This window comes from Furipterus horrens, unplaced genomic scaffold (genome assembly GCF_987537825.1).
Source record: "Furipterus horrens unplaced genomic scaffold, mFurHor1.1.pri manual_scaffold_11, whole genome shotgun sequence".
In the NCBI taxonomy this organism is placed as follows: domain Eukaryota; kingdom Metazoa; phylum Chordata; class Mammalia; order Chiroptera; family Furipteridae; genus Furipterus; species Furipterus horrens.
The window spans coordinates 67,347,034-67,363,433 of record NW_028327181.1 but is presented as its reverse complement, the minus strand read 5'-3'; the positions used below and the strand labels follow the sequence as shown (position 1 = coordinate 67,363,433).

General features: G+C 38.9%; 1 protein-coding gene across 1 annotated transcript in view; it reads right to left on the bottom strand.

The window, feature by feature from the left end:
* MYO1D (myosin ID) overlaps positions 1 to 16,400 on the bottom strand; it is a 301,572-nt gene that overhangs the window by 207,652 nt on the left and 77,520 nt on the right. Inside the window, exons 2-8 of the mRNA XM_090257605.1 lie at positions 14,884 to 15,092; positions 13,045 to 13,138; positions 10,772 to 10,937; positions 8,484 to 8,537; positions 7,160 to 7,255; positions 3,477 to 3,593; positions 1,630 to 1,833 (exon numbers count right to left, since the gene is read on the bottom strand). Of these exons, the coding sequence (XP_090113731.1) occupies positions 1,630 to 1,833; positions 3,477 to 3,593; positions 7,160 to 7,255; positions 8,484 to 8,537; positions 10,772 to 10,937; positions 13,045 to 13,138; positions 14,884 to 15,092 (940 nt within the window). The remainder of the gene's footprint in view (positions 1 to 1,629; positions 1,834 to 3,476; positions 3,594 to 7,159; positions 7,256 to 8,483; positions 8,538 to 10,771; positions 10,938 to 13,044; positions 13,139 to 14,883; positions 15,093 to 16,400) is intronic.

Sequence of the window (16,400 nt, the reverse complement as noted above, 5' to 3'; positions counted from 1 at the left end):
GCTACTCCCAGATGTATCAGCCGGGGCAGACCTCTCCCCCCAGCTCCCGCTGCCCGGGCGACACTCTGGATGGCTCCCAGCCACCTCAAACTTAGCTCCTGTCAGGACTCTGGTCTTCCCACCTGAAAAACTGTTCCTACCCTACTTTTAACCATGAATAATGGCAAGAGAAACTTAGGAATTTATTCCTTCATTCAACGAATATTTGCCGAGTACTTGCTATGTTTAGTTCGCAGGCGATACAGAGCTAGGCAAACATAAACGTGGCCTCTCTCCAAGGAGCTTAGGGAGTAAGGTGAAGGAAAAATCACACACGTGTTCACACACACACACACACACACACACACGGATTGGTGCATGGGCTCTGAGGAGAATTCAACCTGCTTAGTGTCCAGAGAGGCCAGGGGAGGCCTTTCTGAGAAAGTGGGCTGAGAGCAGGGTGAGTAAGAGTTACCAGGTGAGAGGGGAGCGAAGAGCAACCCAAGCAGAGGAAACAGCATGTGCAGAGGCCCTGCGGCTGGAAGGAGGAGGGGATTAAGAAAACTTGTAGGGCCTGATGTGCTGGAGTAAAAAAAGGAGGCTGAAATATGATAGGGCAAGAGGCAGGAGAGGTAGGTTGGAGCCAGACCATGTTAAGGAATCTCCTTGACTTCATCATTCCCCAAACAGGTCCTGTGGATTTTATTTTCCAAACACAGCTGGTCTCAACTCACCCTCTTCTCCCCATTGCCTCTGCTACTTTCCTAGCCCAAGCTGCCATAGTCTCCTGGAGTTCTAAAATATCTCCTTAATTGGTCTCTTTGCTTCCAGGTTTGCCTACCCAGCTCTCCTTCCCCCCATAAGATTCTCCATACTGAGGCCAGAGTAATCATTTAAAAAATTCAAACCATGTGCTTGTCCCACCTTCAAATCCTCCACTCTCCACTGCACTTAGATAAATCCAAATTCTTCCGAAGTCTAAAAACCAAGGCTGGGACTTACAAGAATAAAACATGGAATAGAAAGCAACCTAATCAACCAACGAAAGAGAAAAATCTTAGACTTGAAAAAAATAAAACATCTGCCACACAGAAAATAGACAAAGGTAAAGTTTGAAACAAGTGTGTCCTTTGACCTGGCAAGCTCATTCCTGGGAGTCCCTCCAGCTGAAGGAAAGGCGTCTGTGTGGAGAGAGGCACTGGGCCAGCCTGCAGCATTGTTTGCAGTGGCAGAAAGGGACATGAGGTGAATGACTTAGAAGGAGGATGGTTAGTTAATGCATTATGGAACCATGACCATACACTGGCACACAGACTAACAGAATGGATCTGAACTCCACTGGGACACCTGAAGGGGACTTCCAAGAAGCGTTACTGAGAGAAGCAAAACAGAGAGCCATGGGAGGGGCCCGTGCAAGCGAGGGGCCCGCAAAGTAAGCGTCATCCAGCTTTGTTGTTCTTAGAACGTCTTCCAGCAGTGATGCTCATGGTTGGGGTTTTTATTGAGCCTGTGATGCCCCAAAAGTATCATTACAGTGTCTAACAGCCTCAACCTACTTCCAAGGAACATCTGAACAGATCCCCCCAGAAATTCACTAGAATTGCAACTGAGATCGACAGCAGGCCCAGAGGGTGTGAGGTCAAGTCCCACCTTGGCGAAGGCGTCCCTGCCGTAGCTGGCTTCCTGTTCCGTGTGCTGCTTGTCAATGATGTCGCGTCCAGTCGCCACAGTCCGGTAAAGAAGGGCTTTTTCAACCATGTCCGTCTTGGTAGACAGCAATTCTGCTATGATGGACACAACCTTGCCATTTTCAATAAAAGGCGTGTCACCATCCACTACAAATTTTAAATTTCCCTGCACCAAAAGGGAAGAAACAGAACAGGGCATTGCCGGTGAGATTCGGTAGCATTATGTCAGGGATACCTTTGCCAACTTGAGACGTAATTCAAAGTGACTGTTTGTAGCATCTATTTTCCTAAATCTATTACGTATAAAAACCTAGCACTTCACCCACTTTTTCCTCTTCTGAAGACACCTACCTCTTTTAATTTTTAGTAAATGTTCTTGATGGGTACGTACTTTATATTTTTAACGAGTTACATCTATGACTCTTTTGCTTATGAATCATCCTTTGGTGTCACACTTAGACCACCTGCACTCCAACAGTTTTATAAACATTTAATATTTTCTTCTAATAGTTGTACAGTTTTTCTTACCTGCAAGCTTTTAATCCACCTAGAGTTTGTTTGTATGTGGTGTAAAGAATCTAACCTTATTTTTTTCTGATGGTTAGTTAGTTGCTCCAACTCTATTAAGTGAATAGTTTAGCTTTTCATCCTGATCTGAAATGTTACCTCTATTATATATTAAATCCCCCGAGTTTCTGAGTCTATTTATATTCTATTTATTCAATAAACACTAACCATTAACCAAGTGTCCAGCTCATCTGCTAATCTGTTGATTCATCTAGTGCTGAATTTTGCAACAAGTTTTAAGGTATTGTGTAAAATCTGGTAAAAATTAGTCATATCTCCTCTCCTCCCTTTCCCTTACCCTACTATTCTTCTTTAACACATTTTTATTTGCTATTCCTGCATGTTTACTGTTCCAGGTAAATTTGAGAATCATTATGTCAACTGAAAAATAGAATTTCTATTTGGATTCTGAAGGATATTGTTATACTATATAAACTAGTTCCAAGAATGAGACAATTTATAACATTAAAGTCTTCCAGTCAGGAACATTTATTTATGTTAGATATCATTTACATTGCTATATACTATTTTTACATAGGTGCTGACTCATTCAGAGTTAAACCTTGCTACAGTGAAAGGTAATCTTTACTCCATACTTGAATTCATGTTGTCTCTCATTTGCTATAAGGTTACACATTCGTTGTATTTTAAACACCTGCAATAATGTGAACAGTCACGAGAGAAGTCTGACACACGGCTCTCCCCTTCCTCTGAGGGGGTGTGTGGTGCAGTGGAAAACCACTGGACTGTCCTTCGGCCATCCCAGCCCCTGGCGCGGGCCACTGTGAGCTCTGCCTGTGAGCCAGCCAGGCCACCCTGTAGGGCGTGTTTCCCAGCCTGTACAATGAGATGATCAAAATTCCAGTTCCAATAACCTATGACTCCAATGTTTCAAATGCTGTTAGAAACTTACTCTGTTCAGAGGATTTTAGTTTATACTGTTGGTAGTCACATCCTTGCTGAATGCTGAATTCTCTTCTTGAAATAAACCAGTTCAAAGTTGAACATACTGGTAAGATCATTAAGTCAAGCCACAGTCTCAAAAACCATCGTGGCTTGGAAAATCCCTCCTAATATGATACTATTATGGAGAGAACTACTGATATAGTAATTTCTTCAAAACATGAGAGAAATTCTTTTTACGTGAATTACTTTTTAAATCTACAAGGGAAAACCCCAAATCTGAAAGAGCACCCTGTCTCCACAGGGAGGCAGCAGATGCTGAGAGGCATCCCTACTTACCAAGTGAAGAATAGCAGCCAGAATTTTATACACTGTCTGAATCTCCTCCGGTTTGAAGCCAATTACTTTCATGGCATCAGCTACGACTTTGAATTCTGCGGCATCATTGATAGAAGGCTAGGAATGAAATGGAAACATTAAGTCCAGACATTTCATATGAGCATTAAAATCCAATAATTAGGAGACTAAATTCAAGTTTAGTCAGGGTCTTGATGCTTTCATAGTAAGTCATTGAGCATCCAGAGAAAGTAAAAATGATTTCCAGGGTAGAAACATCTTTCAGCACATACAATGCTCACTTGTGTGTGAGAGCCACTGTCACCCAAAATGAGTACCCCATACTTTCCCGTATGAAGTCCTGAGCCGACGCAGAGAAGCCGATGGCTGCCCTGTGCAGCATGAAGGAGACAGCATGGGATGTACGCTCAAAAAGGGAAGGACGGGCTGCGGGAGCCTCCAGGACCCATGCCTGGGTGTCAGCCTATGGCCTTCTGTTCCACAATTAGTCTTGTATCATCAGGCTTTTTGTTTCACAGGTGAGGAAAGAAGACCCTCAAAGCAAAGCAACCTGCTTCAACCATTCAGCAAACTAGTAAATAGTTGGGACTCTTAATTTCACTTTTTCACAACTCAGTGCCCTCTCACTGGTTCGGAGGTCTGCTATAGGTTAAATGTTTGCATCCCCAAAATTCATCAGTTGAAAACCTAACCCCAGACATGAAGGTATTAGGAGGCACGGGGCCTTTGGGAGGTGATGGGGCCATGAGGGTGGAGTCCGTAGGATGTGATTGGGGCCCTTACAGAAGAGGCCGCAGAGATTCTCTGTCCCTCTTGCCCTGTGAGGACACAGGGAGAAGGCACATCTATAAATCAGGAAGCAGGCCCTCACCAGACACCTCACCAAGGCGTCTTGACCTTGGAACTTCCCAGCCTCCAAACTGTGAGGCATAAATGTCTGTTGTGTACAGTAAGCCACCAGCGCATGCTATTTGTGTTGCAGCAGCTGACTGGACTAAGGGTCCAAAGATAATAATCTGCCTTGAGGAGCTAAAGTCCCAAGGTTGGAAATATCAGCATACTGACAGAAATTCACAGTGAAGCAATGGGAATTGCCTATCTTAGAAGTTCTCCCAAAGCAGCAGCCCTGGAGGCCCTGACCGATTCTTTCCTTGGCCAGTTTCTCAGCGGTTGAGGAAGTGCACCGGAAGGGGCCCTCTAGTGTCCTGTACACAACACGCAGGCTCCTCCACCTACCCGTTCTCCGACCTTGGGCAAGATACGTAATTAACCTCACTGAGTCTCCATTCCCTCGTGGGGAGAACGGGCATAATAACACATATCTTACAGGACTGTTGTGAGAACTGAATGAGAAATCATATAAAGCACATCCTTAGTTTTTAGCACAGAAAAGGCACTTGACAAGTATGAGATATTACTATTATTATAAGCTGCAACCATACTGAAGTTGCAAAGAAACTAGACAAAAAATCTAAATGTCCTACCGTTGGGAACTTACTGGCTGCTTACCTACCAGCCGTTCTCCACCCCCATGTTTTTCTTCTCATAGAATCCTTATTGCTCACCCCTCTCCAATTACATGTGTCTTTCAGGATGGGTCTCCCCCAGCTTCAGGAGGAAAATCTTCGTTAGTCTACCCTAATCTTAGTGATCTTATTCCTGTCACCAAGTGACTGGTCAGCCATGGCTCTGTGATGCCATTCTGGCCAATAAGACATGCAGTTCCGCTAGCTTATGAAGGGGGAGACAAGCCAGTAACATGTCCTCGGCCTGTGACTCTTGGAACTGCTGCTGCTCTTTTGGAACCATGAGGAAAATCAGCCTAAGCAGACAAGCCACCTCCAGTGAGGATGGCAGAGTTGCGAGCTGGTGAAACAACATCTAGTCCCTAAAAATATTGTTAAGGCCTTGAATTAACCAGCTCTGAAACGGCCCCATTTCAGGGCTTCTTGTTCTGTGACATAATTAAGTTCCTAATTGTTTTTGGAGACTTTTGAGTCTCTTCTTACCTTCAATCCCAAATATCTAAATTTTACATGATGTCTATATTTTAAGATAGTTAAAATTATAATACATAGAGTGTGATACTTTATAGTTAAGATAATTTGAATAATTTATTTTTGTTAACATGGAAAGATATTAACAGTTGTATTGTAATAACAATACAACAATGTTTATTGTTATAAACATATACACATAAACTGTTATTAGTAATTATTTCTGGACAGGAAGCTTTGGCTATTTTTGTGTCCCTTAGGTTAATCTTTATTTTAAGTATAGACTATGATTATTGAATACTTCTTTGTTTTTATTAGAGAGGAAGAAAAAAAGAAAGAGAGGAATAGGAGTGGAAAACTGATGAAAAGGGAATCCAATCTAAGTTTAGCTTAGAAGGCTAAACGGTCATTTAATTCTTGCTTTCTATCGAGAGGCTCCAGGTGACCTGGCCAAAAGTAATTTGGTCAATAAGACAATTTGATAAAAAGGAGTATTTCCAGTCACTGGCTTTTAGGACCCGTTATACGGCACCCATCCTGAGCCCCTCTGGCCCATCTCAGAGGCTGCAGTGCTGCCCTCTGATGTTTTGTTTGTTCTCAATTAACTTTTGGCCAAATATCCTGCTCTCAGATGATTATAAAAGTAAAAATAAATTAGTAAACTCAACATAAATGTCAAACAATGGAAAATTAAAATGCAAAACCCTAGGTATAATTTATTTCTACGCATGGCAATAAAAATACAGGTAAACCAGTAATGCAGGTATAATTAGCGTAAGGTGAATAATAAAAATTTAAAAATAAAAAGAACACCACCCATATCTTAGATCCTTTCCTTTTATAAATTCTTTTATTTTTCCCCCAACTACAAAAGCAATGCACTTTTAATTATAGAGGACATTTAAAATAAGCAGAACACAAATACATATCTGTAATCTCATCAATACAGAATAAACAATTAAAATGTTGGTCTATTTCCCTCTATATCTTATTTTATGTATTTTGATACAATAGCTTTCCCCAACAAACAAGGATAATACTGTAAATATTGTTTTACAGCCTACCATCTACAAACTATTATTAGGGTTAGCTGAAAAATGACTAGCAGAAAGCTAATTAGAAAGAAGAGAGCAAAAATTACCTGCATATGTGTGCGGGACTCACATGCAAGGGAAAAAAAGAAAAGGTAAAATTCTGAAGTTAAACAGAAATGCTCCAAGGGTCACAAACCTATTTATAGGATACTTCCATAGCTGGAAAAAAATAGTGAGCGGAGAACTCTGATAGTCATTTCAACCAAAATGCTTTTAAATTTTCTTACGTCTTAACAACTTGCCTTTGGCCAAATCATATGGTATTTTCTTTTGAGGTAGATTTGCTAGTCATATCAATATTTATTAGTGTCAAAGTAAGAGAACAGGATTTAAAATGAAAAGAAAACACAAGATCACAAGAGAGAAACTTCTTTCCCGTCAGATGATGATAATATATAGTAATGGGTTATTAAGCAAAGTTGTTGAGTCAATGATGTATTGAATCTCTGCCGCTGAGTATTTTAATAATGGAAGAGTATTCACTTGCCTAAAGGCAGCAGGCTGGACCAGATGATTATTTAATGTCCCCTCTGATGTTCTGTCTGATTCTCTATTTCAAAGAGGAAACACTCACCTTTAATTGAGCTCCTACATGGATATAGTTGTAGGCTGAAAGGGATTTCTGCAGATGTAGAGAGCGTAGTATCTGTTCAGAACCTCCCTGGAGTAGCTAAAAATAATTTAGAATAAATTGGCAAAATACATACTAACCCAAAATATAGCAGATGGTCTAACAATGGCAATATAGCTTTTATTCATTTTCTAGGCTTAATTTACTTAGGTCCTCCTGTTGATAGCTTTGAAGATATATATATTTTTTACCTTGAAGTTAAATGGCTTCAGTAGTTATCAGTCATGGAGAATGTTATACAATCATGAAGAAAATCACTTTAGAAGTGTTAGCTCTTTCACTGCATAACTGTCATACAAAAGGGTCTTGCTTTTACTATGGTTGTTTGTAAAACAGAAGCCTAGGCTCTGTGCCAGTCACTTGCTTGCAGCCTCATTACGCAGACAGGATAGAGTTGTGTTTTGGAATTTGGAGAAAGTCAATATTGCCAGAAGTAAGAGATATCAGCAGACAGTCAAATGCTGAATCACACTGGGAAAAAATAGCTTTTCCTCATCAACGTCTATCTCCCAGGAAAGGACAATAGGATAACCATGATAGTTTAGACATGGGAATAAATCTTATTGATTTTATAATTTTATTAGTATTGGTTTATATTATGTTGGGCTTTAAAAAATTATAATAATGTAAAAAACTTGTTTTCTAAGTAAAAAGACTTGTCAGCAGGAGGGCTATTGTCAAAGATTTTGCCTTAGTTTCTAAAAGCATTCCCAAAAGATGTATTCAAATTTTTTTTCTAAAAAGATTTTTTTCAAAGCAGTCGCAGCTTTGATGGGGTAAAGAAGACAATTCTCTTGAAGCATAAATCTGTTGTGTTTTTTTTTAAGTAATCATATCACTTTATAGTCTCCATGAGTAAAATAAACCAAGTTTGTGTTCCTATCTCTGGAGCTCCCAAATGAGGAAACAACAGCTTCACAATTCAAAATAAAACAAAATGAATTTAACATATCCAGGATTTCCTATTTCAAAAGCTTTTCAAAGTCATTTAACTGTTATCTACACTGCAAAGAAATGCAAGTGATGCTCAACCAAGGCAGTCATGTGGCTGGTCAGTGTCCTGCCAGCTCTTCCCAACAGTCATGCTAATCAAATCTCTGAAGAAGCACATGGTAGGGTGTGTGTGTGCATGCACATGTGTATAATGTGTCATGGGCCAGCGGAGGCAAGGGAGGCACAGGGCAGGGAAAAATCCCAAAATAAATACATTCATTTCCTGCACAACTGAGCAAATGATCAATTATCTGCATTACAGCAGATTACTAACCTGATAGAAAGAATGAAAGCTTCTTTCTCCTGGCTGTTGCACAATCACTCGAGACTAAGAAAAAAAAAAAAACCGAATTAAAATTGTTAATCTGAGAAGGGACCCTTAAAAAACACAGAAGCCACTTGTTCTCAGCGTCCTTTATTAACAGTGCTTTTAAATGTCCTAAGACCCCATGGATAGATAGTACCTGTCTAAAACGAGATCTCCCTTACATGGTTTTCTGTGCAAATTTTTAATAATTCTTTTTCTGCTTAAAACAGAGTTCCCGTTGGTGGGAATGCAGACTGGTGCAGCCACTATGGAAAACAGTATGGAATTACCTCAAAAGATTAAAAATGGAACTGCCTTTTGAACCAGCGATTCCACTACTAGGATTATACCCGAAGAATCTTTTCTTTTTTTTTTTTTTTCTTTTTAAAGATGACGATATTAGTGTTACATTTATTGATAGGAAAAGAGGTCCACAATATGTCACTAAGTGAACAAAAGTAGGCTCAATTTTATAGTATAATCACATTTGTATATATTTCTATATAGGCAGGTAATGTATGTATAAATATATAAACACACCTACACAGATATAATAAACTTACTATATATGTATATCCAATAAAAAAATACATGAAGGGAAATACAAAAAAGTTAATAGCAGTTATTTCTAAACAGTAGAGTCTTAGAATTCCGAAGAATCTTAAAACACCAATTCAAAAGAATTTATGCACCCCTATGTTCATTGCAGCACTGTTTACAATAGCTAAGTCCTAGAAACAACCTAAGTGCCCATCTGTAGATGAGTGGATCAAAAAACTGTGGTACATTTACACAATGGAATACTATGCAGCAGAAAGAAAGAAGGAAGTCCTGCCATTTGCAACAACATGGATGGAACTAGAAAGAATTTTGCTTAGTGATATAAGCCAGGCAAAGAAAGAAAAATACCATATGATATCACCTAATACAGGAAACTAAAGAACAACATAAACAAACGAACTAAATAGGACAAGGAGCAGAATAACAGTCAATAGGGGGGAGGGGGGAGGGAGAGAAGGGGGATAAGTAAGGGAAGGGTTTAGTCAAGGAACGTGTATAAATGACTCATGGACATGGACAACGGGGAGGGATATGATTGCGGGAGAGGGGGTGGGTTGGGTGGGGGAGAGAAATGGGGAGAAAAGGGGACAACTGTAATTGAAAAACCAAAAATAAAATAAAATAAAATAAAAAACAAAACAAAACAGAGTTCCCAAAACTTGTTAAAAATAAGGCTATTTTGATATTTTAAACCTTGACCCTGAAGATGGAATTTTTTTTTAGGGAGGAAAAAATTGGAAGTGGAGAGAATAGGAAGAACTATTTAGGGACAAATAGTCTCAACACTCCTGTCCCCTGGGTCTGCTGGCATTTCTAAGAGCAAAGCCTTATATCCTGTAATAAAATCAGTTGAGCAAGACTTGTCTATGGAGACTCCGCCCGTAGGTGGTTCCCAAAAGACTGTTATTACGAGGCTGCTATTATGAAAATGTATGTTTATTCACAGGGAATATGCACATAAAGTGAAGCGATGCAACATCTGGAAAAAACACTGATAACACCTGGCATTTCCTGTCCCTTTTTAACTGACTCTGATAGAAACAATTTCCTTGGTAGTCTGACTTCAATTTAGCAAACATCCTTTATACTGCCATAAAGGAGGCCACACACAAATAGAAACTAGAAGAAAATGAGATTTCAAGTTAATTAGAATAAAAACACATGGGAGTATTGAATCAATACACTGTATACCTTAAACTTATACAATGTTATATGTTAATTATATCTTGATTAAAAAAAAGTTGTATGGGCATGATTGTTTGAAAAGAGTGTTGTCTCAGGTAATGAACATGATAGATCTTCTATAAAGCATTAAAAACAAACAAACCAAAAAACTCCAAGACATATGGGAGGTGGTGATGTATAAAAAGGGTAGAAAGGATCGGTCCTAGATTGGTGTTTGGTTCAAAGTTACCCAGAAGCTGGCACACAGCTGCAGACCATTGCCACCCCTCCCACCCACATACCTATATCTTCATCTACAAAGTCTACAACCTTTTTCAAGTTGATATTGTAAGTGCTAATAAAAGAACATAAAAGGAGAATATCTTGTCACAGAAAGCTAACTAAAGAGCTGGAAGGGAGGGAGAGTAGTATTAAAAGCAACTTTGAAGCAATTAAGGAAATTCTATAATTAGGTTAAAAAAAAATTCAAGACTTGTAAACATTACCCTGAGAAATTAAGCACATTTTACCTTCTCCAATAAGTAGTTATTGATATGTCCACCAATAGGGTCCCCCTTGAAGTCAAAGTTGATGTCCATGTATTTTCCAAACCTGCTTGAGTTGTCATTACGGTTGGTTTTGGCATTTCCAAAAGCTTCCAAGACACAGTTGGACTTAAGCAACATATTCTTCACTCTTGAACAGAGACAAATTAAAGTCACTAGAAAAAGTTTTAAAGGCTGGGCCTTTAGAAAAATCATTAAAAGACATGCAAATATTTTTACAGAGATGCTCACTGCAGCATTGTTTGCTACACTACACACACATGCACACACACACACAACATAAAGAGGGATGAATAAAAATAAATTTTTGTTTCTCAGTACATGTACTGATATAGAAAGATGTTCAGACTATATTAATGAATGAGAAATTAAGTTGCAAAATAATGCATATTGCAGGGTCTTTCATGTGTGTGCATGCACACATGTGAGGGTGTGTGCTTATGCACATGTGTTAGTAAATGCTTAAAAACCTGGAGTGAACAGCACACTTCACTATGGTTACCTAAGCTGACGGGGTAGTAGGGTGGGATTTCAGGGAACATTTACCTTCAACATAATGCTGTAATTTTTAGTTTTTCTTTTAAATGAACTTTTTTTTTACATAGAGAAAAATCTGAACAATATGTTCTGAAAAGAAAGAATGGGTGAAACAGAAAATTATACAATTTTTAAAAGTACTTGCTTATAAAGCCTAGAACTGTGAAACTGATTGCACTTAGTTACGTATCATCAATGTGGTCTTTATTATTTTTAGATATTGCTCATCATTTTTGTTTGAAGCTGTACAGAATCTCTCTTTTGTATCAGTTAATTCACTCTTTATTTAATGACTGCTAATCTTCCATAGAGCCATCTCTCCCAATGGATATATCTTAACTTCGTCCTCCTCCTTACGTCTTTGTTTTACCAGGAGGAACAGAATTCCTCTTCCATGTACATACCTGGAGAAGTAACTTTGGCCACGGAACTAACCTGCTGTAGCAGATCAACAGTTTCTTCTACTATTACTGTAAGTGGCCCTACAACCTTACCTCCTCTTAAATGAAAGTGTATTTTTAAAATGTGGGGAAAAGCTGCTTGCTTACGGTAAACAAAGAAAATGGTCTATAAAACTATGGTAAAGTATGTTTGTGAAAGACTGGCTAATGCTCAGATGCCCTGCTCCACCCACTACACCAACTGGTTTTCGAAATAAAATTAATTTAGTTCTTAGCCAGTTACTCTCCTGACCTCTTAAGGAAATTTTAAAAACTAGTCATATTTTTGTCTTATTAGATTGCAAAGTCAGAATGAGAAGTGGGAAATGTGTCACAATTAACAAAAATCCCTCTCTTGACCTGACTACCCAGGCCAATCAGGATGAAAAGAAGAAAGCCCACACTGGGTAGGGTAGTCTAAGTTCTCGTCTCTCAGCTCACCCCAGCACCCTTTCTTTCTGTGCATAACACTGAAGGCTGAGAAGTGTATACAGAGCGTGACTCCTTAGTGAATGAATATTGAGCTTCCAAGCAGCAGCTCTGAGAATTCATTTTCCTCTTCAAAATGTCCATACCACATAAGAACGTTGAGTCATGTTGCTTTATGGCCACGTTTTTTCTTTCTCTTTAAAAACCCCATCTGTTCATCCCTTACACATTTATTAAGCGAACACTGTGTGCCAGACACTGTGCTAAACGCTGGGCCCGGGCAGTGCACACGAGCTTTCTACTCATCTTGCTGTGAGTGGCAGCCTGGTGTGGCTGAAACCCTTTTGGAAAATGAATCATGCTTAGCACTTCCACTACCAGGAGTCTAGCTGTAATAAGGATGGCATGGATCTGCCTCCCAGAGCCCCTTTACACGGAAACCGAGGGCTCCTCAGAACGCTAGTTTTTGAAAGACAAACAGAAAGAGCAAGCAACCTATGAGTGTTTGCACCATAAAACCTACCCATGTGGGTTGTAACATCTTTGCGGACCACATACATTTAAAGAAGCAACTATAAGGTAGAAAGGGGACACTTTCATCTGTTTCAGAATAATTTTATTTTCTGTTTTCTCTTTATGTAAAGCTTACCATAACAGTCATCTTTTTTCCTATTAAAAACAAATATAGAAATAGACTGATATGAATAAAAGTAGAGACAGCACGCGGTAAGAGAGTCAAAGTGATTTATCATCAATAAACGGTGGACACATATCAGAGTTTAGGTCAATTCTATATGGAAAGTAAAGCGCTATCAGAATTTGCCCCATTACCTTTCGATCTCAGCCCTCTGGCTGGGGTTGGTGATGGCCGCGATGTACTGCATGATGTACTTGCTGGCTTCGGTTTTACCAGCTCCGCTTTCCCCTGGGGGAAATTGCGCAAGGCTTAACATTACAACTTAAACCAAGAGTACGCTAATTTTTAATGGAACGATTTAAACTTATGATGTTAATTATTTACTTAAAATCCCTAAGTTTCAATGTTTGCTGTTTTTGAGTTATTTCACCCTGTCTTGATGTGGTATTGCTTCTGAACATGTTGAAAAAAATTAAATTATTGTAGAAGTAAAATAACAAATAGATTACAAATCAAGATTTACTTAGTAAAAATATCAAGAGATAAAATGTGATAAACTAACTTCTTGGACTAACTAAAGTCTTAGCACTTTGCAGTGATGCTTAAGTCTAGTAGGAAAAAAGCAAGTTAGTGATTCAAACAGCAGCCATAGCTAAATTAACATAAACTTATTTTCTATAGGGTATTTCTTTTCATCTTTCTTTCAGAAAATTAAAATTAAAGAGATTTTGGGAAAAAAAAAAAAATCAAGCAGCAAGCTTGAGACACTTGGTGTCACCAAAAAAGTATGACAACTTAGAGAAGAGGAGATCAATTTAGAATTATCTGCTTCCATTTTTAAATGTTTATGTCTCTGACCCAAAAACTCTACCTGTAGAAATTTATACTATGGAAAGAACAAAATGCTAATAAAATAATAACCATCAAAGGTTTTAAAAGCCTTTCTGCAAACTATGTGTCATAGCTAAAATCTGAAAATAATATGCCCACCAGTAGAGGGTTAGGTAAATAAATTATGATTCAATAGAATACTACACAATTGTTAGAGAACGCACTACTTCCATAGTACTCTAATGAAAAGGTGCCCACTATATATTGCTAAATGAACATAATTCTATAATATAATTATGCATTTATTATATAACTATACATGCACATGTGACTACTATTTGTACAATCAGGCAATATTGCTTAATATAATTTGTTTTCACAAAATAATAGTCCTAGGCTATAATTCTCTAGCTCTTATCACTTAGTGACTTAACTTTTCTGACCCTTAATATTCTTATCTATAAAGCAGAAACACAACTGCTTTACTTATCATTTTTCAGCTGTCTGATAACCAACATGGAATAAAAATCATAAAAGTGTTTTTAAAAGTATAAAGCCACTAATGCAAAATGTGAGGTGTTATTAGCACCAAAAGAAGTCTCCACAGTTTGGGGGAGGCCATCCAGGGTCAGTGGACAGACATTTTTCCTGCCCCCATTTTCCCTGAAAAGCTCAGCTTTACAGAGACAGTTCAGTGTTTTCTTCGGTAAACAGGACCCGTCTCCCTCCTGGCTGGGTGCCCCCAGGTCTACAAGCTGGACCAGCCCTCATGCGAGGACGCCCCTCAACCTTAGCTCCCAGTCACCAATCTGACTTTGAGTGCATTCTTCATTTTTGGTTCCTCAGGATTTCATCTCTCAGTTTCATTCTGTCATTATATAAAATAACTTTTGTTACAATCTATCCAGTACTTTTATGGGCTTGAGATGGAAGGAAGGCATGTCTATGTCAGCTCAGTCTACAAAAGTGACTAAAGTCCATCTAAATGTAAAATGTACTTATAAAAATGAACCAAGGCTAGAGGGCCGTCAGGGATGATAGAAATAATTTAGAATTTAATGTTCATCACATTTTTTCTTCTAAAAATTATTCAAGGTTTCTAACTTCAAAAGAGATCTAATCAAACATTTGGATCCTTGAGTACCTAAGAAGTTCAATACACTCTGAACTTGGAAGTACAGGGGACCCCCTCCTCTAAATACCTGATATCATAATACAAGTGTCTTTTGACCGCCTCTTCATGGCCTTGTAGGCAGCATCGGCAACAGCAAAAAGATGAGGCGGCCTCTCGTACAGCTCACGTCCCTTATACTGCTCAATTGTCTCTCTCCCATAAATGTTCAGCAACCTGTATGGATTCACGGAAACGACCACTTCTCCGATGAACGTGTAGATGCGCCCCTTTTCAAATCTGTACAGAAGCAAAAGAAAGGGAAGAAGTAGCTGGGGTTATACAGAAATGCTATTTCTTTTCTGTGAGTCTCTTATCTCCCAGAAAATCCAAACGTCATAGGAACAATTTCTGAATTGACATTTCACTGGTTCTGAGTGTATTCTTAGCGACAATGTTTGAGGCTGAGCTGAGCTGCTGCTGCTGGAAAAGGCCAGAAGGGGTTAAAAGTCAAGAAAGAAATAAGAACTTAATTTTTGGGAGGCTGGAGATTTCCTATTTCAAAATATAGAAGGTTAAGAAGTGGGGAAAATAGCTGAAGACAACCTAAGAGCTCTACAAAGAAAAGAAATAGAAGTCAAAACAGGTCTTGAATCCACTTAGCTGGACTTTCAGTTTTATAGAAAACAGTCCAGATAAATTTATTTCTGTTCCCTCCTGAAACAAGACTAGAATGTCAGTAAAGTAATAAAGTAACAGTAAAACCCACAGCAGAAAGAATGGCAGAGGAGACACTTCTGGCATAAGTCCAATTCACTTTTTAAATTTCATGGTGTAGATACACCATTATTTATTGAAACACTCCTTTCCTTCCTGCTATGTTGACTAACAGTATATTGACATACAAGTTTACAAATCAGTGCTTTCATCTCTGTGGGGAACGCTGCCAGGAATGCGATAGCCGGTTGTAAGGTAGGGGTATTTTTAAAAGTATTTATAATATGATTCCACCTTTTTCATGACAAAAGGCTAAAAGGCCACCCCATATAGAGTTAGTACATACAACTGTACATAGAAGTATTTTATAAATGGTTACATAAGCATGGGAGAATATGGAAGACTACATGCTGTTTTATGTATCCTTTCACACATACAATAGAGTGAGGAGGAGGAAGGTCATGTGGGTAGTTGGAAGCCACAGCAACAAAGAAAAAAAAAGAGGGAAAAAAATTCCCAGCATATGTGATACGACTGTGATTGCACAAAATTATGTGTCTATATTTACAAAGAAAAAATTTTAAATTTAGAAAGCCCATATATATTCACTATTTACACAATAACCCACATATGTAAACATATATGAACCAGAGCTAGGCCAACACCCAAATGGACAAGTGGTTGCCACCATCACACTGTGCCTGCCGAGAGCCACAGGCACACGGGTCACTTCCGAGAGCCGAGGGAAGGGAATGCCGGGGTGGACGCCATGCCGACAGGGACAGCAGCTGTGACCCCAAGCACTCTTGTTGTGGGGCCCCTGGGGCAGCAATAACTAAGCATTTGGAACCCTAAGGCCAAAAACCAAAACAAACAAACAACTCCTTCAAG